Below are 25,620 nucleotides of genomic sequence, written 5' to 3' on the forward strand. Positions count from 1 at the left end.
TCTCTGGGTTACTTCCACCTGTAAGGAGACTTCTATGGCTCCAGCCCACCTTCTTCTCCTTTTCCGGGGCACCTTCACCGTCACCCGCGTTTCTACTCTGTCAAGCCGACAATTTACTCCTATAAGTAAAGGTTTGCCAAACTGGCAGCCCAAATGGTAGTGCTTGGAAGGAGCAAAAACCTATGCGGCTTGGTTTTGCACAGCTCCTGCCTTCGTGTGCCCTGGCCCAGAGCTGAATATGGGCTCTATTTAAGGCACTATTTCTGGTTAATGCTGAAAGCGGGGGTTGGCTTTAATCCTTACTTTGCAGAAGGTGTTGGAAATGCCTTCTCCTGTGCCCCAGCCCCAGAGCAGGGTTCCTCACCTCGGGTGCAAGGGTGAATCGCTCGAGTACTGTGTGACCCCAGGGGCTGCAGGGCAAGATCGGGGGTGATGGGCGGCGGGAGGGGGGGGGGAAGTGGGCGAGGGAGACTGGGCTGGGAGAAGGAAACTGGGCTGGGAGAAAGGCAACTGATGCGAGTCCCTCACCTTCTCTGCCTCTGCTCCCCTGCCCCCATCACTGCTGCTGTTGTGTCAGGTAGTGGCACTGTTGAGTACATTAACCCAGGGCTGAGCACTGCAGCCACACCGAGTGTGTGTGTCTGCGTGTGCGTGCGTGTGTGCTTGCGCTTGATCATTGCCATTTATTTATTTTTTTCGCCCCCTACTAGTGCTGCAGGACGGCGAGAGAACCAGGAGACGAGAGAGAGCCGGAGCCATCGGCCCCGAGCTCTGCTTATAAACAAATCGCCGCCCCAAAAGACAAAAAAAAAAAAAAAAAAAAAAAGCCAAGGAAAGGCAAATCCAGCCGGGGAGCAAAAAAAAAGCAGCCCCCAGACGCCCCCCTTGGCGAGAGCTGGGCTCTCAGCGAGGACGTGTGGGGGGGGGGGGGGAGAGCATCGATCCCGTGCCCGGTAGGAAAACCGGGAATTTTTCCGCCCGCCTCCTCCTCCTGCCCCCCCCACCCCCCCCCCGCTGCCTCCCCTCCCTCCGCGCGGCCGGGCGCGGAGCGGCGCGCAGGGGGAGCGGGCGGCCGCAGCCCCGCAGCCCCGCCGGCCCCGCTCCGGCCGCCCCCTGCCCGGCTGCGGAGACGAGAACCGGAATAAAGGGAACAGCTTCCTCGCCGCCAAAGCAGCCCTTTTCTCGCCGCGGGTTTCCCCCCCCCCCCCTTTCTTTCTTTTCTTTCTTTCTTTTTTTTTTTAACTCCTCGCCGGGAAAAGCAAAAAACGAAAAACGCTTCTTCTCCCCCCTCTTCCCTTCCCGCCCTCCAAAGGCCCCCAAACAACCACCACCAACAAACAAAAAGCAAAAAAAAAAAAAGCCCTTCTTCTTAAAAAAAAAAAAAGAAGCTAAGCTAAAGGAAAGGAAAAGCGAGCGAGCCAGAGAGACAGAGACAAGCTCCATCGATTTCAAACCCAGGATTTTATCCAGTGCATTGATTTTTTTTTTTCTTTTCTTTTTTTTTTTTTGCTCTCCCCTTTTTTTTTCCCCTCCTTTCCCCCCTCCTCCTTTCTTTCACCCCCCCTTCTCCTCCTTCCCACTCCCCCCTTTTCCTTTTCATTTTATTTTGGCTCCTGCTAAAATTAGCCGGGACTGCTCTGGGTGTTGCGTGTTAATTTGATTTACTCCGGGATTCCGGCTTCCAAGACGCCATTTTCCCCCCTTTCTCGCTCTATCTCGCTCTATTTCTCGATCTATCATTTATCTCTCTATCTCTCCATCCCTCTCTCTGTGCGCGGCCCGTCCATCTCCCTCTCCCCGGGTGCCTTCCCTCCTCCCCCCCCCCCGCCCTCCTCCCTCCCGGCTCTGCGTGCGCGGCGCGGCCGTGCGCTCCCCTAATCTGACAGATGAACACCGCCATGGGTTTGCCGCAACACAAGCAAAAGCACCTTTGGGGGCTGTGGCGAGGGTTTGAAACCGGGATCTAAAAGAGAAGAGACAAGAAGGGGTGGAAAATCCGAGGGAGGAGGAGGAGGAGGAGGAAGAAAGAAGAAGGAGAGGAAGCTGCTAAGAAGCCCCCGCCGCCGTTTTGGGGATATGGGTTAGTAAAAAAAAAAAAAAAAAAAAAAAAAAAAGCAAGCAACAACAAAAAATAACCCTGAGCCATCGAGGAAAGGTCTGTCTGGATGATCTGGGTTGCAGGAGGGTCTTACCCCCCCACCTCTTTCCCTAACCCCCTCCCTTCCTTCCCCCCCCTTCCCCCCCCTCCGCATGCAAAAGTTAATGTCGTCTCCTTTTTTTCGTGTTGTGACTTTGCAATGGCGCGGAAAGGGCTTTATTTATTGGGGGGGGGGCGGGAGTTATTGCTCCGCTGTGCAAAGCCAGCGATCCGATCCCCCCCCCTCTGCCCCTCCGACCCCTTCCCTCCCCAGGCTTTGTGGCTGCTGGTGGGGGGGGGGTGTGCGGGGGGGGGGGAAGGAGGGTTAAGACCGTGCTGCTGGGAAGGGGCTGCATTTTTTTAAGGAGTTTGCATTATATATTGCCCCCCCCCTCCGTTTGCTAGTGTATAGCTGTTTTCCCCGACGGGGGTAGGTGGCAGATCTGTGTGTGTAAAGGAGGGGGGGGGGTCACCCCCCCCCCCGTAAATTGCAGGTTAAGTGGAGCTAGAGAGCGACACTGTCACCTTAGAGGGGTTGTTTGTGTGTGCGGGGGGGGTCGGTGGTGTCGGCGGGGCCGCGGCGGTGCTCGGCGCTGGGCGCGGGGGCAGCGGCGCTTCCCCGGGGCGCCGCCGCGGCCCCGCGCTTATTTTGACATTGAAAAGGACACGCAGTCCCGAAAAGCAGCGATTTTACACTCGCAAATAAGTGCCTCGGGGCGTGGGGCGGGGGAGGAGGGGGGCGAGGAAGAGAGGGAAGGGGGAGGGCTGTAATTAGCAATGCGGGACCCCCCCCCCTTTCCCTTCCCCCCGGCTCCTCCTGCTCGTTGCGGGAGGAAAGCGCGTAAAATAATCAGGATTAATAAGGCCGTGATTAGCCGTCCGCTGGATCCCCATCGCCCCTCGCTGCCCTCTTCCCCCCCCCCCCCCCCCCGCGCCGGAAATCAAGCCAGGTAGAAGTGGAGTTTAGCTTTGGGCGGCTTGCAAATCGCCGAGTGGGTATTTGGGGTGTGTGTGTGTGTGTTTGGGGGCGGGGGGGGGGGGGGTTGCGAGGTGGGACTGGGCTAAAACGCAGCCTGCAGCTGAGGGCGGCTATTGTCAACTCCAGCCCTGAGCGAAAGGCTGCCTGCCCAGCTCCTGGCCGTGCGCGCACTCACACTCACTCACACCCTCACACTCACACTCACACCCCTGCCCGGCCCTTGCGCCGCCGAGATGGGGCCAGGTTTCCTCGGCGGGCGGTGGGAAATCAGGTACCTCCGGCCAGGCGGGTGCCCGCTCCCGCTGTGGGTTGCCGGTGTGTGTGTTTGGGGGGGGTGTGTGGGGGGGGGGGGGGTGTGTGTACACGCAGCGCGCCGTCGGGTCCCCGCCGGGACGCCGCGTTGCGTCGCCGGCCCCCTGCGCGCGTGTGTATGTGTATGTGCGTGTGTGTATGTGTATATGTGTGTGTATTTGTGTGTCTAAAAAGGCAGTTGAGAGAAGGATTTCCGATTCGTTTCCGCTTCAAATAAACGGCGCTGATAATCTCACGCCTGACGTCGGACGCTCAAAGGGCAGCTCGCCGCCGGGGCGTTGCGCGGAGCCGCCGGGCAGCGCACGGCGGCCGGGGTCTGCGGCGGCCTGGGGGGGGGGGGGGTGTATGTGTGTGTGTGTAGGGGGAAGGGGGGGGAGCTGCAGGGAGATTTGCGGGGAGGGGGATTTGCAGGGCGCCGAGGCGCGCGGAGCGGGGGCGGGATGCGCTGCGCTGCGCTGCCGCGGGGTGCCGGGCGCGGGGTGCCGGCGCGGCGGCAGCTCGGTAACCCGAGCCGGGCACTGGGAGGAGTACGTGACAAGCAAATGCGGCCGGAGCGGGGAGGGGAGTGGAGGAGGAGGATGGCGGCGCTGGTTGGGGGGGGGGGGAAGGACCCCGTGGCTTCGCCTCGGTGGCGAAAGCAGAGGTGTTTCATTAAGCGGCGGGTGTAAAAGAGGCCGGGGGCAGGTCGGGCTGGGCAGCGCCGAGCGCCGTGCCAGGCCGGGCCGGGCGGCGGGGGAACGGCCGCCTTGCCTTATATGTCCATCTGTCAAACTGCGAAGGATGTTGTAGGCAAGTGAAGCGCCGAGGCCGGCTCGTCCTGGGCTGTCAGGGGAAAGTAATTCGATCCCTTTCGTATTGACAGGAGGGTTTCAGGGGTAAAGAACTGCTGGCAAATCCAATCCGGCGCTTAATGTTACGGACCCGAAGGGTAACGGTTATTGATTCGACAGCCCCCGCAGCCAGAACTAACTCGGTGCAGGCTACGGGAATGATATCATCGTCCGTCTCACGTTAGGGAACGACGCTACAAACCTAAAGAAACAAGTGTCTAGGACCTTTTATTGTAGACAGCGAGGGGAAAAAAAAAAAAGAAAGCCTATCAGTGAAAATGTGCAAGTGGCTGATTCGCTTGCACCGTGTTGCCTCGGCCTTCAGTTAGATCACTCAGTTAGAAGCTCCTTCCACTGGAGGGAGAAACTTGTTTTATTTGTCCATTTGCTTTTTAACTAAAAGGAGAAAAACCCTCCAAACAGTGTAGTTGTACTTTAATCTCTGCTCTTAGCTGGGAATGGTTATGTAAAAGCAAAGAGGAAAAAAAAGGGAGAAACACAGTGAATGGAGACTTCCATCCCTTACTGGCTTTGGCTTTTTTTTTTTTTTCCCCTAACTTCTCAGACTCAAAGTTTTAATTGAAACCAGAAATCTATTGAGAAGTAACTGAGCCAAGAAAACCTCTGTTTTCTCTGCAACTAGGGATGGGGAATAAATAATTTTTTGCTGATGTTATTTCAAGTTGTTTGAGCTCTTTGGTTCCTGCCAAAAAGCCTAGCATAGATTATTAACACATTATCATTTTAGGAGGATGCGCTCTCTGAAATGTAATAAAATGGTGTGTTAGGTTTGTGCAGAGCCATAAACTATGCTAGTTGTTGGCAAACAAAAGAAACAGTGGCCATGATTTATTATTAATAATAATCATAACTGAGCTATTTAGCTTGACTTGATATTTACTGGGTTTCTCTACTGAGGTTTCTCAGTATCATTTCCAATAATGTGCTTTGATTAAGTTGGGAACAGTTCTTTTTTAATAACCGCTCCTGCCATGTGCTTAATTAACTCAAGAAGTTAAATGCTTGAAAATGTCCAACCAGCATTTTTTGGCTTTGGATGCTGCTTAGTCTCCTCTTCTGGTCTGTTTTGACCCATTCTTTGAGCTCCGTTTCCCCTGCACACACATCTCTTAGGTGTAAGTGCCAGCTTACCAACAGGACTCTTGTTTTCCATTACAAGATTTGGCTAATCCCAGTTTCAGTGACTTTTTTTGCCCTCTCAGTAGGGCTCAATTGCTCATACATAATCTTTCCCTTCTGTTTTCTTTCCCCTTTGGACAACACCCTCCAGGACTGAAAAACTCTTGCCTTGTGCTTGGAGACTTGCAATTACACAGCAATTTTGACTCTTGACCCAACTAGTAGCAAGAAAGGCCATTGTCTAATGAACCACGTAAAAACAGTTCTGGAATCCAAACGATTGCTGTGGTGGAAATGAAAGCTCACCCAGCAAATTGATGACTGATTTGTTTAACCATATGCCTAGGCGGTCTTTCTCACTCCCTGTTAACTGCCCATCTCTGGAGTATCTGTGATCTGTGGGTCTGTGAGGACATTGGGGAGCAGCGTTAATAACTGCCAAAATGCGCTCCGTGCTACGTGGGGCAGTACGGCCCATTGAATAAGCTTTAAACCGTCTTCTGAAAATACAGCATGTCATTTTTTCCTGCCAAAACATGCATGCAAGTTTTCGGCATGGCAGTGCTGCAGTTAAGCCTGCATTTGACAGCTGGAGAGGGGCAGCAAGTCTGGCTGTGCACAAAAATAGGTGGTCAGATGAAACCCACTGCAAAATCTCGCTTCAGTCGAGTTATTGCTGGGGCGTCTGGGCACTTCTAGGACAGCAGCCTTCCGCGGTTTAAAGTTAGTCCAAAGTCGAGCGAGAAAGGTGAGATTTTGTGGAGATGTTTAGCAGAGAAGGTTCCTAGTGTTTTGTTGCAGGGCTTGTGGTTTCTGCTGGAACTGGTTTTGCTGCCATTATGGGTTCTGTTCTCATTACTTTCTCTCTTTCCAATTTGAAAAAAAAAAAAGTTTCCTTGCCCATTATTAATATTCAGGAAATAAGATGACTCATTCTTTTAGGAAATTGTCATCTTGATTAAAGATGGGCTTTAAAACCCCTCCACTCTAGCTTTTAGCCCGAGGGACTGTTAGATCTGAAAATAATTCCAAACTTTCCAGGCTGGGCCTGCTGTGGTTTTTGATAAAGACATGAAATCAGGTTGCAAGGACACATCATTAGCACAGTTGCTTTTAAGATGCCCTCAAAGCCTTGGAGCTGGTTTCTCCCTCTTCCCAATGTGAAGGTTTCACTTGACGTGGTTTCGACAGTTTGTCGCGTATTCGGACCTGCTTGGACGTCTACTGGATGCTGTGAACTAGCAAGGCTCCCCAACAGGCATCTGGATTCTGCATTCACGTCTAATCGGTTGTGGAGAGAGCAAGGCGAGGGGGACACAGAAGTAGGGGCAAAAGAGGAAGGCAAAATCATTACTTAAGTTGAGTAAAGGCAGTCAGAGAATAATGCAGCATGTCCTCCAGACTTGGGGAATGTGTGAAGGGAGTCGAGGGGTTGGTAATTATTGTTTATCAGTTCTTGAGAGGGAAGAGAGTTAAGGGCTATTTTTCCCTTTTGGAGTTGTATTTACTTTATAGCACAGATTGTCCAAACAAAATGATTTGCTTTTACTGTAAGCTGTGGGGCAGTTGATACGAAAAGCAGTCTTCTGATATGATTCATGGTTGTCTTTTGTAAAGCTGAAGATGCCTAAAAGTTCTCAGATGAGTCACATCCCTCTCCAAAAGGCCAAATCAAAACTCTGGCCCTCAAACAGCCCAAAGACTAGGAGGATTTGATCCAGACTTGATTTGGATCTTTACACCTCTAGTTCCCTTCCAGTCTAGCTGGGGAAGTTTGCAAGGTTTGCAAGGGTTCTGTATCTCTGCGATCTTCGCCAGGTGGCCTGTCCACCAAATAACGTGTGCCGCTGCCAGTCTGTGATGATGATCCTGCTAGCTGCAGATAGGGGAAAAGTGATGGAGCTGAAGCACAGGTGACAAAACAGGAAAATGCAGGAGGAGTACTCAGGGAACTCAGTCCGGTTGTTTCTCGCCGTTTCCAGGGTCAGCTTCACTCTTGCCTAAGAGTGGTGACTGTGGCCCGAAGCCTCCACTCTAGAGCCTGGGGTATGTTGGGATACAACGGCCTGGCGGAGTTGGGTGTCTGGGATGATGTCTGTATGCCGCTCCCTGTGTGGCGGTGACTCTTATGTAGCTTTTCACTTTCTCTGGACTAGTGAGTTCCTGTTTCCTCAGCAAGCAGGGATTGTAATATGTATTTGCTATATAGTGCTGTACAGCTAAGTGTGACTGTGGCAGCGGGTGAGAGCAAAGTTTCCTCCCTGCTAGTATGGTATCTCCTGCAATAATGCTCGAGAAAGCCGTTCAGAAAAATGTGTGGTAGGCAAGCATGGGGTAATCCAGTACTGACTTAAATACCTCAAAATTAGAGATGGGTTAAAGATCGGAAGCCTGAGGTTTTATATTACTTTGAAATTTTTGTTAGCCTTAACCTTTATAACTGAGAGACATATATGCATACAATGTATCATTCTGTTCCTGCCCCTATATTTTGGCAGATGGGGAACTTGGTTTTAAGATGGAAGAGAGAAAATGATGATACTCAAACCAGAGGTCAAGCCGCAAGGCATGTCTTTCCTCCTTAGGAATGCACATACCCTGAGTATGCTGCTGATGTGATTTTGAGGACTTGGACATTGGTTTAATTTCCCTGTGTGTTTCCAGACCCAGTGTCCCAGTGGTTTAGAATGAATACTGTGACCCATACCCACCTCTTGTTGAGTCTTGCTAAATTTTTGGCCTGAGGGAACGTAATGGGGTTCCACAGGAACTCCTCTGAAATCCTATTAGTTTGCTAGACAAGGAAATCCTTCCTGTACTTTCTTTTTTCTTTCTTTTTTCCCCCCCCCCCTCTCTAAAACCTTCCTATGGAGTTCTATAGTGGGGATTCAATTGAATTCTATACAGGGGAATAATTCTCTGATGAATTCTTTAGTCCTTTTTTTTAGACGGGATGAGAGACGTGAAGCTTAAGTAAGGGAGTTTAGTAAGTGTTTGAACAGGATTGTATATATGCAAAATATTGTAACAGGCATCCGGGCGAAGTGTTATCGTACATGCTCATTATTCCTAAGGTTGCAAAACAATTTCAAGTGTTAACCCATATATTCTCATCCTTGAAACTTCCAGAAACCCTCACCTAATGGGCTGAAAAATGTCATGCTTTTTCTTTGCTTGACGGCAATTTTCTTCCTGAAAGGTTGAGTAAATTCCCTCCAGCTGTCAGTTGTTTCTCTTGCTTTAAATTTATTCAGAAGAAGTGAGGGTGGGGAAAGAAGAGGAAAGACTTTTCCCTTTTAAATTATTCTAACCACATGCTTTTAGACAGGGCAGCAGTCTAACCTGCTGGACTTTGACCTGATAAATGGATACAAACACAGGACGTGTTGAGGGCCTCTGTCTTCTTTTGGTCTGTTAGGGGGAGAAAAAAACTGCAGGTCGTGGTTTCTGAAGCTCTGACAATTGGAAAATGGCCTTGTAAGCATCCTGACGCCAATCAAAGATCTTTTAGTCGTTTGACTTAAACAAGAGGCGCTCTTCCTACAAACTTGGCTGGATGAGTGTCCTAAGTGTCATCTGCGATGGGTGTTGGTTTACATTAGACCTCAACTCTGTGTCGCGTGAGGTAGTCACAGGAACGTAGCTCCTGCTCCTCCATCCTTTTATCAGAATCGAAGGCACCTCTGCTCTTAAAACATACTGCGTTTTAAGTGTTTGTGGCTTTCAGGCCACAACATTCATATTCTTCAGCTTTGACTCAGTTAACAGAGCTCCCAGGGCCCTAAGAGAAAGCTTCTGACAAAAAATAGTGTGAGTAATAGTTAAAATAATAATAAGCTGCAATAAGAAGTGGTCCTAATTAGGGACTGGGACCTGATTCAAACATGTGTCCATCTCCGATAGAGAGTGTAGCAGTACGGATGTTTCGGTTCAGGGGTTGCTTGAAGCATCTGAGCCCACGGGCCAAGATCTGCCTTGCTGTGGTCAGGGCCTAAGTGAAGGACTCGGATTAGGAGCACAGTGACCCATATGTCATTGGTGGAGAGAGAGGGAGAGCCATAACTGAGATGACCTTGGACTCCCCCAAATTCTAGCCCCATCCTGTCCTTTAAGTCCTCCCCTGAAGTCAGTGGCGTTACAAGAGAATAACTGAGGTCAGGATTTCACTAGGAATCTTTAACTATGAAGATAATAGGCCTGCGAAAATTTGGCCTTCGTTCCTTCCAGGTGGACATGGGTGAATATATTGGGCTGGCAGAGCAGAAACAATTCAAGGGGAGATGCCAACCGGAAAGCATGGTCCTGCTACCGTTCAGGTCCTGAATCTGACGTTCTCAGTCCTATTTGCCTCCTCAAAAGAGCCCAGCGTGTACTCAGCAGGGCTTTTAGCTCCTGTCTGACTCAACTTCTCCCAGCGTTTCTGTATCCATTTCCTCGTGAGCCTCATTAGAGGCTAAGCTACCCCTCTCCTTTGCCCATATTCCTGTCCTTGTGTCTTCCCGCTGTCCCACTGCTGTCTCAGGTTTATGCCGCTCGGCTTCACTCTCCCCGCACCGCAGCGGCTCTCCAGACTACAGCTCTGCTCCTATCTCACCTTGAGCGCCCCATACACGTCCAGCTGTGTCCATTTCTCAGTGTCCTGCTCAGCTCTCGCCTCCTGCCTCTTATTCTGCTACTCATGAGGCTGTAAGTGGATTTCTTGTTCCAGTGAACTGGACATCCGCTCCTCCCTCCAAGCCTAAGGACTGATATATATTCTGCAAGGCAAAGGAAGCAGTCTCAGTGCTCTCCTCTGTATAGCCCCAATTATTGCTCTCCTTCTTGTATGCCGTTTCTGGTACACCCTGTTTTCTCAGTCCCCCCTTGGGGCTAGGGATTCCTCGGTACATTATGCAGCACCAAGCATGATGCTACTGCTTGCTCATCATACTAACACACGGTGCAAGCATCCATGGACAAAATCCAACCTTTCTTATTCCTAGCCTCATGTGAAGCGTGCAGAATTGGGTAACATGGGATGTGTTGTTTGTACAGCCTGCAGACTGGGCACAGGATAGATCCTGGACTGAAGCCTTTTTGGTCCTTCTTGTGCCATCACTTACGGCTCCGAGGAAAGGATGCTGAGCCAAGACCTGGTGCATTCCCTATCAGATATGTTGTTTTATTTTATTTATTTCTTTGTTTTTCCTGAAGGGAGGGAAAGCTGGTGTCTTTGGCACTCGTGCAAGCGAAAATGAAATAATGGAGGAGAAAAAAAAAAAGAGGAGGAGGAGGAAAGAGGAGTCTCATGGCAGCAGTAGTAAATAAAAACAAGGCTCTCGTTAATGATTTATATAGCGAAATCATTTTCCACACGTTCAGGGCACAGAGGGAAATGTTTGATCAGAGGGAGAAGGAGAGATTACTGCCCTACCACGATGGTGTTAGAAAAGGGCTACTGTGTCTGATGGCAGCTTTCCAAGAGCAGAGTCAATCTAGGAAAGTTTGGTAACACAGATGATGGAATTGTGCAGGGTTTTGCTTTCTGTGGCTGGTCTCTGTGCCAATATCCTTTCCCTAAATACCCATAAAACTTTCCATTTGTAGCTTGGAGTGGCCTTCACTACCTCCAGGATGGTGCACTTGGCAACAGCTGGGTGGAATGGAGTAAGCATTTGAAGTCTTGTGCATGATGACACTTTCCCCAAAGAGTTTTATGGCTGTTGTTAATGGAACAAGATTTTTGCCCGTAGTGGTACGCACTGCTACACCCAGCAGAGTCCAGGATATTCTCCTAGATCATCTCAGGAGTTACCTTTGAGTATATCGTGGCAAGCGAGATGATGCTCAGTCTGGGAGCTCGGCCACCTGTTGTTGACCTGATGTAGGCAAATCTGCTGGCTTGGCTGTTTATGTTGTAATGAGCTGGAGTACTGTTTGCATCTCATTCTGCATCTCGTCTAGTGTCCCAGAGGCCTGATCTTTGCAAGGATGATGGGTAAAAATGACATACCAGTTCTTGACATCAGTGGGATCAAACACTATTTCTTGCGTCAGAGGGGCAGCAGGTCAGGCTTTACAGCAGTTCTGCAGCAGCGATTGTCTCTGAAGGTACAAGTCGGATGAGATCTGTCCTTCAGAGACCAGCAGTAAGCATTGGGAGATGTTTACTGATCTGGTGATCAAACTCTCTTCCCCCTATACCCAGGGGTAGCTTTAAGTTGTTGGTGAGTAGATTTATAAATCCTGGGTGTAGTTCTCAAGTGGGAGCTTGTAAAAGTCCTTGGGCAACCTGATGGGCATCTCTCCTCCTACCGCAGATGGGTGCTTTGCTATGCTGGCTGTTGCCACAGCTGTACCTTGGGCAGTATTGCTTTTATGGGCCTTGTGATTTATGGCCGTGTCGGTTGTTTAATCATTCAGTTGGCCCTCCCTTCAGCGCTGTACGATAGTTAGTTACTTACATAAAAGGTGACTATCTGATCTAATTATGGAATCTCAAACCTAATTATGGAGTCAAATATGATTCCATAATCTACTCCTAATGTCTCTATGTTGAGAAGACAAATACACACGTGTGTAACGTGCACGCTTACATGCCTCCGTAATCATGGATATGCTTGGGCTCTCATTTATTTTTGTCTCTTTATCTTGGGTTGCGGGGGAGATGCTTGCAGCCTCATCTGGCTGGGAGAGATCTTTGGGTTATCTTGTCTTTTTCCTTCCAGCGTGGCTTTTCCTGGCTGCCTTTGCCGAGCTTGGTCATGCTGAGGCAAACCCATCAGTCAGCTTACTCGGTCACGCTGACGGAGGTGCAGAGGGCTGATAGCGCTTAGACTCAGGGCGATCTGATGGAAATGAATGGAGATTACAGTTCTGCTGTTGTTTCTGGACCAGCCTGGTAACTGTCATTAATCCTTGCTCTTTATTTTCATGTGGATAGACCACACTTGAGATAAACTGTCTCCCTTTCCTTCAGAAAAAGTCCTTCTGTAACCCACACAAAATCAGGTGCAGAGGTGGAAGGACTGGAACAAGGGCGTTTTCAGAGGCAGTGTCAGAGGCAGGGGGACGGCATGGAAAGGGGAACAAGCCTTCCTCTGTGTAACCCCCCTGTGCGTGTAACTCACTGTATTAATGAATCACGTGTCTTAATTAATTATTTATTTCTACAGATAATCTGTGGATTGTAGGCATTAAGTTATGGTCATTCCTCTGGCAATCACACATATCAGTTGAAGAGCTGATACTGTACCTGGTGTATATCCACATATATTTTATATATGCCTAGATCCACCTGTCTCTATCCAGGTAGCTTTGCAATGTGTTTAACATTGCAGTGCAGCAGAGCGTCCAATTTGCCCAGCATTGGAAATAAAGGCCAAGAAATACATCACAGAAACAGAGAATGGCTGAGGTTGGCAGGGACCTCTGGAGATCGTTGAGTCCGACCGCCCTGCTCAAAGCAGGGTCAGCTAGAGCAGGTTGCTCAGGGCTGTGTCCGGTCAGGTTTTTTGAAATCACCAGGTCATCACTGATTCTTTATTAAGAGAAGATGTTCATTCGTTTTGCTTGAAGGGGAAGTCTTTCTGCCTTGTTTCTCTCACAACTGACGTAAGGCAGGTGAAAAGGAGAGGGTGTTTCCTATAGGATCTATAGCACGGATGGAAAATAGCTGTCACAGTCATTCTTCCAGCTCCCTGCCAATGCAGGATTGTTCTTGCAGAATATCGTGGCTGCAGGAAGTAGCTAAGGCCATGGTTCAAAGACACGATAAATCTAGCTCTAGGGCACCGAGCAGCAGATTAAATGCGCTGCTGGTGCATGATACTGATCCAGTATAAACTCATTCTGCTGGTTGAAATTTGCTCAGAAAAATACAATGGCTTAATTTTATCCCAGGGGGCTTTATACTCCATCAGATATCATCTGTCTGCACCGCTCTGACTTTGTGAATCGCTGAGTTTTTACCTATCCTCTGGAGCTGCCTTTTAAGTTGCCATGAAAGAAGGCCTAACCTCCATTTTGTGCGCTCTGGTCAATTCGATAAAAGCGTGATCGCACACTTATTGCTGATCCGCGTCAGACTTGTTCTTGCTGCTTGCTAAGAACACTGCGCTTGAAACTCCTAGACTTTTGAGAGCAATAATGAACTATGTTTTTGTTTTTCTTTTTTTATTGCTGACATGGGTTAACTGAGTTCAGTGCAGCTTGCTGTATGCCAGACTGTTGGTTTTTTTTTTTTTTTTTTTGGTGTATGTGTGTGTCCCATGATAGATTCTGAAGTTTCACTGACACTTCTCATGAAAACAGGTTTCTGACCAAAACTTTCCCTCGGGTGTAGTGTGGGTTGTCCATTGGCCTGTGCCCCGGAGGCAGCTGCATTTCAGTGGTGGCGTATGTAATTGAGGAAGCAACCCAGGATTCTTTGGAGTGAAAGGTGATATGTCATAATTAAATATTGCTGCATAGTCTCCAGTGCTTTGTGGCGAATGGATTTAAAAAGATGGAGTGTAAAGAGGCTTCCAGGATTTCTGATGTTTTGCAGGGATTAGGGATTTCTTAAGAACCGTATGGTACAGGGCAGAATGTGAGATCCAGATGCTACACGGTAGATGTGGGCTCGGGAGCTGTGGGCTCCACTTTACTTTCGGTATGGCACACTCTGATTTGTGCCTCAGTTTCCCATTATTTGAACCCAGTAAATAGTATTATTCCTTCATTTTAAGGTATTTTGGACTAAATGGATAAAAAGAAAGCAGTCTGAGAAGCTAGTCCTGCCTGATATTAGTGTACGATGGGATTTGGGTAGCATCTTCTAAAATTGCTCTGAGCTCTCTGTGGGTGCTCCCTGTGCTTGAGCAGAGAAGCCAGAGTAGCAGCACAAGTGCTGGGCCGCTGAACCTGGCTTGCTTTTCGTTGTTTGTTCAGCGGTGCCTATGCATTTTTGTTTGCTTATGACTAATGTGATCGTTACTGTGTGCAGGGCAAAAGCCATGCCAAGTGTTATGTCCACGTTTTTCCATTCCTTGGAGAATTCAAAGTGCATGGATTTTTTTTTTCCCCTACTTCCAACAAGGGCACTGGTATCTTACCCTTGTTTTTGTCCTTAGCAAGTGTTCAGTTTAAGCAGTCTGCAGTCCTGGCATTTGAATACTTGCAAATGTGTGGTTGCCTGAGGCAGGGAAAGGAAGCGTGTTTGGAGCCCGTTACGGCAGACACCTAGTTTGAACCCAAAGGGAGGTCTTATACTTCAGGCCTTTGCCTCTAGAAGCGTGTCTGAGGTGCCCAGAAGTACTGATAGAGAGACCTATGAACAACCATAGTAAGGCTGAGCGCGCAGGCGTTTGATTATTTCCCAGTACTTATCAGAGGAAGCGTGAATCTCTCCCTAATTAAGAGCTAATGCCAACTTCTGTGAAATTCGTTGTCATTCACCTGTGAATTATCCTCCTCAAATTCAACTTGACTGCAGGAAGCCTGCTAGTGGCAACACTTTCCTCTGGGAGCTTAATTCGGATGCTAAAATGCATCTGTAGTTGCTTATTGAACGGGACTTGATGCTCTCTCTGAGCCTCAGAGGCATGGAAGGTCAGTTTGGGTAACCACTTAAAAGTCTAGACAAGCCCAATCTCTTGCGTTTTTAAAATAGAACTAGAAGTCTCTTGGAAAATAAACTTCCTCGCTAGATTTGTAGAGCTGCACGTTGCCAGTTAAGGCAGAAGAACTGCTAGAGGAAAAGCTTATTGCCTTCTCTGTAGCACTTCTCCTTGAGGTCCAAACAGTGGCCTGGAAGACAGAGGCACGTGAACGTGAGAAACAGAGAGAAGCCCAAGAGATAACGGCTGAACCAGGGCCAAAGTGTTCCCAGGGATCTGAGCCAGCGTTGTTTTGGGGGCTTATTGTGTTACTTTCACAGGTTCTACCTCTTGCTTTTTTTTCCCCCAAGCTCTTGTTTGATTTTTTTTTTTTTTTGGTTCAGTTGCAAAGAGTAGACCCCTGTAGACCCCTATATCTTTGGCGGGGGGGTGGGGGAGCACTTACAAAAAGGTATTGTGGCTGCCAGCGAAGAAACACAGCTCCCATTGAGAGCGCCCGTGCGGTGGGATCGGCCATTAGCATGTCTTGTGCTGCCTGCCACTTTCCGATTGCAAGTAGTTCCCACAACTGCAGCCTGTCCCAAGCTGAGGAAAGGAGGAGAGAGCGGGAATTTACCAACGGGGTTACTTGCGCAGAAGCCTGAAGTGAGGTTTCCTAATTAGTCAAAGCACATGGAGCCTGCCCAAACAAGAAAGACGAGTATAATGTCCCTGCACCTAAGTCATTTAACTATTAACCCTGAAGGAGAGTAAGGAGATACCTAAAACAATGACCCATTTAATTCTGTGTAGCGTTTGAGTGCGGTGTTATTTGTTGCTACCTGCGGGTCTGTTGATATCATCATTTGCAGACTCCTAACATAATTTGAGGCCAATATTTTTAAGTAGGGTTTTAAGCTGGATTTAACGCGAACCCATCTGACACTGGCGCGACACAGTAATTTTATTCATCTGTTCGTCATCTCTGCTGACCTGGAAGTGCACGCCTAAACTGGGATTGAATGTTTGAGTTGTCACCGAAAGTAGTGTCTGAGACCGGGGAGCAGACTTTGGGGGCAGAAGCCTGGGTTTTTATTAGCCCTACGTAAAGCGTTGGCCAGCAATTCAAAACTTGAAAGAACCTTCCCGAGCGGTGAGCTTTATTTCGGATGCCTTTTGACGTAGGGTCCCGATCCTAACCCGGCACCCTCAACTGCTGGTCACGCTGGCGTCGATAGCTGCAGTTGCTTCCCTGCGGCCTCCTTCGCCGCTTCGTGCGGCGGCCACGGCCCCGTGTCCTTCCTGCTTGCCGACCTAGGTGCTCCGTGTGAGAAGCCTGCTCTTTTTTACCAGCAGTGAGAGAGGTTAATCCGCTGTGGGTGGAGGCCAGCACAGAGTGCCCATTGTACATGCGTGCATACCAGAGCAGTAACTCCCTGGAATGCTGCACAGCCGAGCTTTTACCACCTTGTGTTTATGTTGCAGCACAGGAGTGTGTGTACATTGTGTCCCTCTCTAAGGAGATTAACAATGTGAAATGGCAGATAAATAAGACGGCCTTTTCTTTTTTTTTAATGTTTTTTTATTTTTTTTTTATTTTTGGATTGGACTGGTTGGAAGAGGAAGGTAACCCTGACTCCCATCGCCTCCACAGGCACAAAGGAGAGGCAAGGTGCAAGGTCGGTCAATTAGGTGGAGCCACGCCGTGCAGTTGGGCGGCTTTAATGTACTAATTGCATTAGTAATTAGCAACTACAACATAGTAAACACTCTTAGGTTTAAAACTATGTATGGGCATTAACTAACCCACCTTGCAATAGGTTTGAATGAGGTAAAGCGTTATCCTCATTCCATAGGTGGAGAAAGGAGAGAATTGCTGACCTCAGGGTGAGTCAGTGCGGGAAGGGGCAGGAGCGCGGGATGCCTTGGGTCTCTTGGTTCTTCCAGATCATCTTAAATTGACGGGAGTGACAGCAGCTCTGGGAAACGAATCTCCTTTCTATCACCAGAAGATATGCAACTCCAGCATAAGCGTTTTCATGCCGTTCTGCCAAGGTACTTCTAACTACTATGAGCTGCAGAAACTACCTCTAAGGCCAGATGGCAGTTCAGTCTCCATGACAGTTCTCCTTTTTTTTTTTTTTTTTTCTCCTCTCCTGCTCGGGCTGTCAGTTTGTGATATTTATGGGAACTTTATTTGAATTTGTGTCTGCTGGGACCTAGGTGGAGGTCACCCAATGATTTCATGGAGCTGTAGGTTGCTTAGGACTTTCCATTGCTAGCCATATGGACCAGGGTCGGACGAGTGACCCATGGCCAAACTCCAGTGGAAGTACAGCTGTGTAACTAAGCAAAGGTGCTTGTTGTTATGTCTTTTTGAATTTATGCTCATGTAAGGTGCTTTTAAAAAGCAGAAAGAAGCCAGTAGTGAAGTCCTCATAGGAAGGCCCATGTGACTTTTCTCGGGGAGCTGCGCTCTGAAGTAAAACACACTAACAGTGCTGTTATGATTTGGTGATAGGTAACAGGATCATTTCTGTTTCTCCTTTACAGTTTATTGCTACTAAGAATGGCCTGGGAAATCCCTGGCTGTACTCAGATCTTGCCTCTGTTTGGTCAAAGGGTGTGGTTTGGCATTAATGCAAAGCTAATCTAACAGGGAGCTACTGCTGAAAGCGTAGGTCTGTACCCCCAGCACCTACTCCTGGCAGTGCGTTCTTGTTTCCTTCTCGGTATGCCAGAAGCAATACTCCTCTGACCCCTGAGGGAACTGTTGCAGGGTAGTAAAGCAGCATAAAAGTATCTTCCTTTTTTTTCTGAGCTATTCGTCTGCCAATTTTGTACCCTAATCTGGCTTGCTGTAGGGTGGGGATTTTATACGGGGGAGTTTAGAGAGGGTGTGTGAAACCACCTCCAGACTGACAAAGAACAGCTTTCACAACACGCTATGTGTATTTTTTACTAAACGCTTGGTATTTGGCTCAGCCTTTTTATGTCATTGGAAGATATATTTTTTGCCGTAGTTGACCATTCACGGCTTCTGCTGTTAATTTTGGCCAAGACCTTTTCAGAAGATACTGGATTTGAGTGCTTGCATTTTGGACAGTTCAACTGGCAGTATTTTAAAGAAAGACCAGGTATGAAAGGGTGAGAGCATAGTCTTCACTTCTGATGGCCCAAGCCTTTGCCACAAAGTGGTGTCAGGAGTAGCTCTGGAAAATGTTGACTTCAGGTTTCCTCCATCGCCCTCAGTACTTGGGTCCCTGCTATGCAAGAGGCTCAGGTGGATCCTCCTACACTTCCAGCCGCCCAGGGGAGTGTCTCAGGCTCCAGACAGTGTGTGTCTGGCACAGTGAGTGTTGAATAATTCATCCAAAGTGGAGTCCCTCATAGAATAGCCAGCAGCTGAGTGCTTATATCTCTTGCCTGGGAAGCAGGGGAAATAGAAGTTTGAAACTCTTCTGCCTGATTCACAGGGCAAAAACTGGTTTTTTCTGTGTTCTGATCACTGGGTTATTGTTTAACCTGAGGCAAGCAAGTCTCTGCCTCTATTTTTTTTTTTCTTTTCCTTTTAAAAAACTGTAACAGGGAGCATTCTGAAATAACAAGAACGTTCACAGGCATGGAGAGCTGGTTCCCCGCTCACTGCTTTCTCAAATCCAGAGTTTAAGGAGTAATGTATTTATTTACACCCTGTTTTCCATGTTTTTGAATATCCACTTTTATCAACTTAGCAGTACACATGGCTATTGTTCTTTGGTTCAGCTATTCTGCAGTACCAGATCCAGCCCTGGGAAACGTCAGGCAGCATCAGTTCCCATTTCACTTCAGGGAAGGTATTTGAGATGTTGCAGGGGAAGCCCGAACGTGCTCTGTTTCAGTCATTTCCACAGTTGCATTTGGTGCATGTGTGAGGGCTAACTTCCTTTTTCTTCTCCTTTCTTTTGACAGTTGCAGATTTGATCTCTTCTGAGCTCCTTGCAGCATCTGGACTATTGGGACTTTGAATTCTGCAGGCTGCTACCATTCATTTCCCAGGATCGTACCTGCCCTTTTTCTCCTCACTGCCTCCCACGCTCCCCTTCCCTCCGAAAAGACTCCAGTGCGTTGTGGTATTGCTATGGAACCAAGGGAGACTTTAGGCAGCTCCCGGCAAAGGGGAGCAGAGGCAGATTTTCTGCCAGCTGCTGTTACCTCTGGAAAGCCTCCGCCTGCCTCCGGCTGTACAGGGGAGACGATGTTGCCCGCCTCAGGCTCGGGGAAAGGGATCCCAGTGAGCGGAGAACGGATGGAGCCTGAGGAAGAGGATGAGTTGGGTTCTGGGAGAGATGTGGATTCCACTTCCAATGCGGACAGCGAGAAATGGGTGGCAGGAGATGGCCTGGAAGAGCAGGAGTTTTCCATCAAGGAGGCTAACTTCACAGAGGGGAGTTTAAAACTAAAAATCCAGACCACCAAGCGAGCTAAGAAGCCCCCGAAGAACTTGGAGAACTATATTTGCCCTCCTGAGATCAAAATCACCATCAAGCAGTCTGGGGAGCAGAAGATCTCCAGAGCTGGGAAAAATAGCAAAGCAGCTAAAGAGGAGGACAGAGCACACTCCAAAAAGAAGGTAAGGTCGTACTCTTTCCTGTAGTTTCACCCGTGCAGATCTCTTCTTCCATAGCACTTGACAGCCAGCGCCGTCAGCCACCCCTGTGCCTTCCCCAATCAGCCTTGTTACCAAAACTAGGCCCGGATGATGGGATTTTTCTTTTGCTTGTTTGAGGAAGGAGGAGCATCTCTGCTGCTGGTATCTCCTAGGAAGGGAGTAAACTGGCTGAAGAGTTACGTCCACTCGGAGGCAGAGTTTTAAGCCTAGGCAGACCTGCATGCTCCTGAAAGCAGAGGGAAGCTGGAATTAAACCTGCTCAAAACAGTTTGTGTCCGAGACATAACCTTCGCACAGTTTGCAAAGCCCTGCTTGGCTACCAAGGAACTAATACCAACTAGGTATCATCCAGCATTCTCATGTACGCTCTGGAGATGATCTTGAACTATCCTTCATATTAACCAATTCTGAAGGGATCAAAAGTTCAGCCAGGCCTTTTCTATTTTGTGCGTAATTGAGATTTAAGATTAATCATTACATGAGTGATAAATGAGGGAACCCACTTCTAAACTGCTTTGTGTCTGAGCACAAATGCTCAAGCCTTTTGGCAGTTAAAGCTTTTGAGTACATTTTAAAATACAGGTATGTGCACAGAGAACAATTGAATCCATTCCTGTATACCAGGCTAACGGCTCTATTATTCTTGATTACAGCATTGTGCTAGCAACACTATAGTTATGCTTGAGAAAATACTTCCATTATAAGTCTCATTTTCTTCCCGATGCTTATCATTTTCTTGAAATATCCTTTTGGAGAGAAATTTTTGATACTTGAAGTTGGGTAAAAAATTGGTTCTTTTTGATTTAGTCAAGGAGAGGAAGAGAAAAGAGAGAAGAATACTTTCTTTTTATTAACTATTTTTTATCAGAAGCACCCTTTTGTTTTGTTGCTGGCTTAATTTTCAGTAACGTACGGGGCACTTAGTTCTTACAGACATTTAATGGAAGTGTTCTAAGGAGCACTGTGGGAAAAAACCTTGTTGCGAGGCATGTTATTTTGGGTGTAGGGGTGTGTTTTGTGTCCTAGGCGTTAGACAAAGGAGCCTTGCTCACACTGAGGCGTTATCACAGTTTAAGTACTTCACCTCTGCCTCTTTAGCACCGTGGGGGTTTCATGACGAGTTGGGTTAGCAATCCACATTTGATGTAAGACGCGTGAGTGTCTCCGTAACATGGACAAATTCCTCTGGGATTTAAAACCACTGATTAGAGCTGCAGGGATAATTTGGCCTTCCTGCTCATATAGCTTTGACCCCTCACGGCGCAGAAGTTCTCCACTTCTGCCGTATCTCATACATGTGGTGGACCCTCAAAAGGCTGCTTTAAGTCTGAGCAGGATGTTTGCCAATGGCTTTCCATAGGGTCAATCTCCTCCTCAGACTGTTTTAGACCAAAAATCTGTTAACAACACTAAAACATTTTTTTGAAGCAGACTGTCTTTTCCCACTCGTTCCAGGTAGAGCCCAGGGAGATTAGCCTTACTCACTTTAAGACTACTTCCTTCGAAGTTCAACTTGGGTGGAGGGGAAGAAATCAAGGGGAATTTTTTTTTCTTAGACTCCTTGTGAATGATGCTCTGTGTGCATGGAAGATGCTTCTTTTAGCGCAGCAGAGAGGCACTGGAGATTTGGTCCAGGAGGACAATAAGATTTTCTCATGTAGTGAAAAAGATGGGCAATCTTCTTAGCATTAGGTGATGTCTCCCTTCCACTCCTCTTTCCTCCCTGAATAGATTCAGAGACTCGGGGAAGCTAACTGTTGTATAGGACCATGCTCAGTGATAACAAGGGTATCGCGAGCAATCCTTCCATGACCATGCAGTGAGAAAAACAACTTACTAACCAGTGCTTTACCATGGGTGGACGGGGAAGAATGTGGATGCTTAGGAATCAGAGCTTTCGTTTCCATTTATCATCCAGTCAGACAGGTATGGAGGAATGAACACACCTTTCCATGTAGCCATCCAAAAAGAAGGTTAAATAAACAAAACTAACTGTAAGGAAGCTGTATGTGAAAAAGAAAACCCTCGCAGCGTGGTCACGCTCCGGGTGAGCTCCGAGTTGCGCAAAGATAAAGGAGTTTCAAAGAGGTGGATCGTCACAGCCCCAGTGCGGCTGCATGCAGCATGCGTTTGTGTTGCTAGGTCAGAGCTGGGCTGCGCTGTGTTCGCAGACCGTGCGCCAACTTGAAGCCCTTTGGGGCCGCGCTGGCCTGACCCTGCTGTAAAAAGCTGCAGGTGGATCCTCTGAACAGATGGGGGAGAGGCCCGCTGTACCGGCGCATTGATTAGCATAACACCCAACGGTTGTCGCGTGGCAGCTGCTGAGCCGAGGTCGAGCGATCTGGAGGCGCCTTGGCAGCGACGAAGCCTGCGGAGGGATTTGAAGGACCTTGAGGGATTTGACCCCCAGAGACCTGCATCCCTCCTCCCCAGGGAGTGGTAAATGGAGGCCCTGATTCCTGCGTCATCTCCTGGGCAGCTGCCCCTTAGCTTTTGGGTTGCCGAATCAGGCCTCAGCTGCAAACATCTCATATCAAGGGGTGATGAAAGACACTAGGGGAGAGGCAGGTCGGAAATAGGTGGGAGAAAGGTTCCTGCAGTCAAAGCGCATGATTGCTTTAATGGCTGATATGCCTGTCTCATGGCAGTTAACAGAGATTTTTGTAAAGATAGGGTTAGGAGGAAGCGGCAAGTTGAAACTTGAATTGAGCTGAAGCTGTCTGGTCCTTCTGTGGGTTTTCCTGAGAGCAGCACGCAGGTAGTTTTTGCATAAGCTTGCAGAAGTGTCGCGAGCTGCAGCAGGGCTAAGGCAGCAACAGTTGTATTTAAATCATTCTGGGAGTTTTTATATTTTAGTGACCTTTTTTTCTCCAGCGTTAGCCTACCTGACCTGCCTGTTGCTTTAATCGGCGCGCACCCCAGAAAAGCAACCCCTGGGAAGAGCAGCAGCGGCGGGCAGCAACACGGTTGCATCAGTGGGCCAGATGCTTAGCTGGCACGATGCCACTGTCCTCTGGGGACTTTTGCCGGGAGAGTTTGGCCCAACGTACACGTTCCCCTCGGGCACGAGAGCAGTGTCGTTATTTGAGTTTACCGCCTAGCTCGGGTATGCGGGGTAGCGCTGCGCTTTGGGCTCCCACAGATCCATCTGTATGGATGGAGGCCGGAGCGTAACCGCGGCTGTGAACCCCCGCGCTCGCCTCTCCGGGGGGTGGAAGTGGTTGTCTTGCACCTCCAGGAGAAGTGCCTGAGTTTCTCTTTTCCCCTTAAGGAGGAGCTAGCTCTGTTAGGACTTAAAAAAAATCACTTAAGTTTGTTGCATAATAATTTAAGCCACATCTACAGTGGTCCCCAGTGCTTTGAAATACCACTTCAGCCTTCTTGCAGGAGTTTTCGGCGCTCATAGCACGGAGGGCAAGTAATGAAAACATGGAAGCAATTTAAGTAACAGCATGTGGGTACACAAAGGACGGGTAATGCCAGCAATGTAAGAAGAGGCTGCGAACTGGGGATATAGTATTTATCCAGTGGCCACTTAGGGAGGAAGGAGATATGCCAGTTCCTAAGCTTTCGCCTGTTCTGCTAATTAGGCAATATGGGCTAGCGCCTGATTCCTTCAGCTGCGGTCGGCGGACCAGCGGTGATCAGAGCGGAGCTCTGCAGCGAGCCGCGCCGCTCGTGCGCTGAGACCTGCTTTTTTTTCCTTTTTTTTTTTTCTTTTTTTTCCCCCTCCCTTTGATTCTAGCTGCTACACTATATTAAAAAGAAGTAAACATACATTAAATACTTTCCTCATGTTGCTTTTCCGGGTGAGCACTTGCCCCCGGAGGATGTTAGGCGGCGATGGCGAACGGGAGGGGAGGTGAATCCAGGAGGCATCTCGCTGGGTACGGTTGCCTTTCGCCCCCAGCGGGGAAGCCAAGGGGGTGAGAGAGCACCCGGGTCTGCTGGCTTCGATGGTTGGCTCTAACCCAAGAGCTCTTGGGTTTTTTGGTCACGGCCTTGCCAAGTTTCACATCAGCTTCCCCCCCTCTTCTTCCCCCCCCCCACCACCACCCCGCAACTCTTTAAAATGAGACTGAAGGTAATTTCCTACCCCTTTTCACAGAGCTGCTCTAAAGAGGAATTGCAGCTTGCTTTGTCCGTGCTCGTGCAGCGATCTGAAAACGTAGAAGCGTTATGTAAGCGACCGCTCGCGTTGCAACCGTCCTGCGCCCGGGGATGGAGCTGGGCTGAGCCGCTGCTCAACCCCCCCCCCCCCCCCCCCCGCCCCATCCCACCCCCAAATGGCTCCGTTTCGTTTAGCCCGATCGGAGGGGAGGGAAGCAAAACCAGCAAGGCGCCCGGAGGACGTCCCGTCTGCGCGCTCGCCGGCCCTGCGGCCGCCGCGCCTGCTGGTGCTCTCCCACCTGCGGCGAGGTCGCCTCCAGCCCGGCGCCCTCGTCCTCGCCGAGAGCGCCTTCTCCTCCGGACGAGGGCAAACGCGCTGTCGGTTCGGAAGGGCGCTCGAAGCGTGGCACCAAATGCACCAATCCAGCAGCCCCGGATGAGTAGTAATTGCCTGGTTTTGTTTTTCGGGGGGTTTTGTTCCCCCCATCCCCGCTTTGGTTTGCTGCCCTCTCTGTTTTCCTGTGTCTGCAAACACTTCTCCCGCCTCCTTTTTTTGTAAGCGTATCCTGATGAAGTTTCTTTGGAGCTTCCATCATATGCAGAATTTACTGCTTCAGGGGATGTAAACTTCATTTTTTTGTAATTATTGCATTGGGGTTTTCTGAGAGCTTGGGATGGGTGAGCACGTTTTATTGCTGCGAGATAAGCAGCAGCGAGTCGATTGGAAGTAAAGCTTCCTTGTGTGCAGTCAGAGGAAGCCCCGTCCTTGGATTCTCTTGCTACGTGTTTTTTGATTTCCTTTGGATTCCTGCAGGTATATCCCGTTTCCCTGCAGGAAGCTGCCCGAGTGCCTTTTCCCTGGAAATGCCATTCACCGTCTTCCTTTCCCCTGCTTAGCCCCGCACAGGCAACTTTCTGCTGAAGTCCCCCCCTTCCTTGAGCCTCCCTCCTTGAGGACTCTCTCATTCGCATGCTTTTCCCTTTGGACCCCTCCTTCTTCCACAGGATCATGAACGTTTCCCCCCTTCTCCCGCCCTCTTCTTTGCATCGCTGACTGCGCATTTCGCCTTCCCTCCAGGTTCTCATGTGCATCCGCATCTCTTGTCCGATTACCCCCGCGCCGTACTCCTCTCCCTGGCGATTGGTGTGCGCAAGCGTCAAATTGCTCATCGGGCGTGCTCATTTCTCTTGGCGAAGGGCATCCCCGCTTGAGATTTCCTCGGGTCGCGTGAGTTCGTCCTGTTGGCACCCCAAGCGCGGCTCGGGGAGCTGGCGTAAGTGCTTGCTCCCTGCGCTGCATAGGGGTTAGCAAGGAGGAGAAGTGGCTTGTGCGTTTGTGGTTCTCAAGGAACGGTGGCAAAGGATGGAGCCCCTAAAGCCCCTTCAGCCGGGGCTTGTTTCTGTGCTGCTTCCGTCCCCAAACTAGCTTAGAGAAGCCTTGAGGCTGCTCTAAATGAGCCTAACAGCAGATACCTAAGGCTCATGCTAGCAGTGGGAGATGAAGGGTACTGTTGTAGACCTCAGATCGGGCTGTGGGACAGGGGTAAACCCCTAGAAATGCTAGCACAAGGGGGAGATTTCTTCTAGCTGCATTAAGGTGAAACTGAGTTTCGAGCAGCTGAAAGACCGATTCAGAATTACTCGAACAGGCACGAGGCTCTTGGCGTTTTTACAGTCTCTCTACACAAGCATACTGGTGCAAAGTTACATGAACTCAGCTCTTTGATACTTATCCCAGGTTTCTTTCTAGCTATTTTTTTTTTCCTACTGCATTGTTGAAGATGCAAATGAAACAGCTGCAATTTGCTGCCCTCCCACCGCAACCACCCCCCAAAAAGAGAGAGAATGGCATTCTTCATAGATAGTTTAGATCTTAGGAGAACCCGGTTCACTATGAGCTGAAA

General features: G+C 49.1%; 1 protein-coding gene across 8 annotated transcripts in view; it reads left to right on the forward strand.

Annotated features, from left to right (window-relative positions):
• Nucleotides 1–1,398: 1,398 nt before the first annotated feature.
• LOC104138508 (SET-binding protein) overlaps nt 1,399–25,620 on the forward strand; it is a 267,878-nt gene continuing 243,656 nt past the window's right edge. For 3 of the 8 annotated variants that reach the window (XM_068925069.1, XM_068925066.1, XM_068925067.1), the window contains exons 1-2: nt 1,515–2,080; nt 18,907–19,567. In XM_068925069.1, the coding sequence (XP_068781170.1) occupies nt 19,076–19,567 (492 nt within the window). In that variant the 5' untranslated portion in view covers nt 1,515–2,080; nt 18,907–19,075. Of the gene's footprint in view, nt 2,081–4,075; nt 17,011–17,973; nt 18,093–18,906; nt 19,568–25,620 lie in introns of those variants that run through there. The other 5 variants (XM_068925063.1, XM_068925065.1, XM_068925068.1 and 2 more) reach the window with 5 other exon arrangements.

The sequence above is a fragment of the Struthio camelus genome, chromosome W (assembly GCF_040807025.1).
Source record: "Struthio camelus isolate bStrCam1 chromosome W, bStrCam1.hap1, whole genome shotgun sequence".
Classification (NCBI taxonomy): Eukaryota; Metazoa; Chordata; class Aves; order Struthioniformes; family Struthionidae; genus Struthio; species Struthio camelus.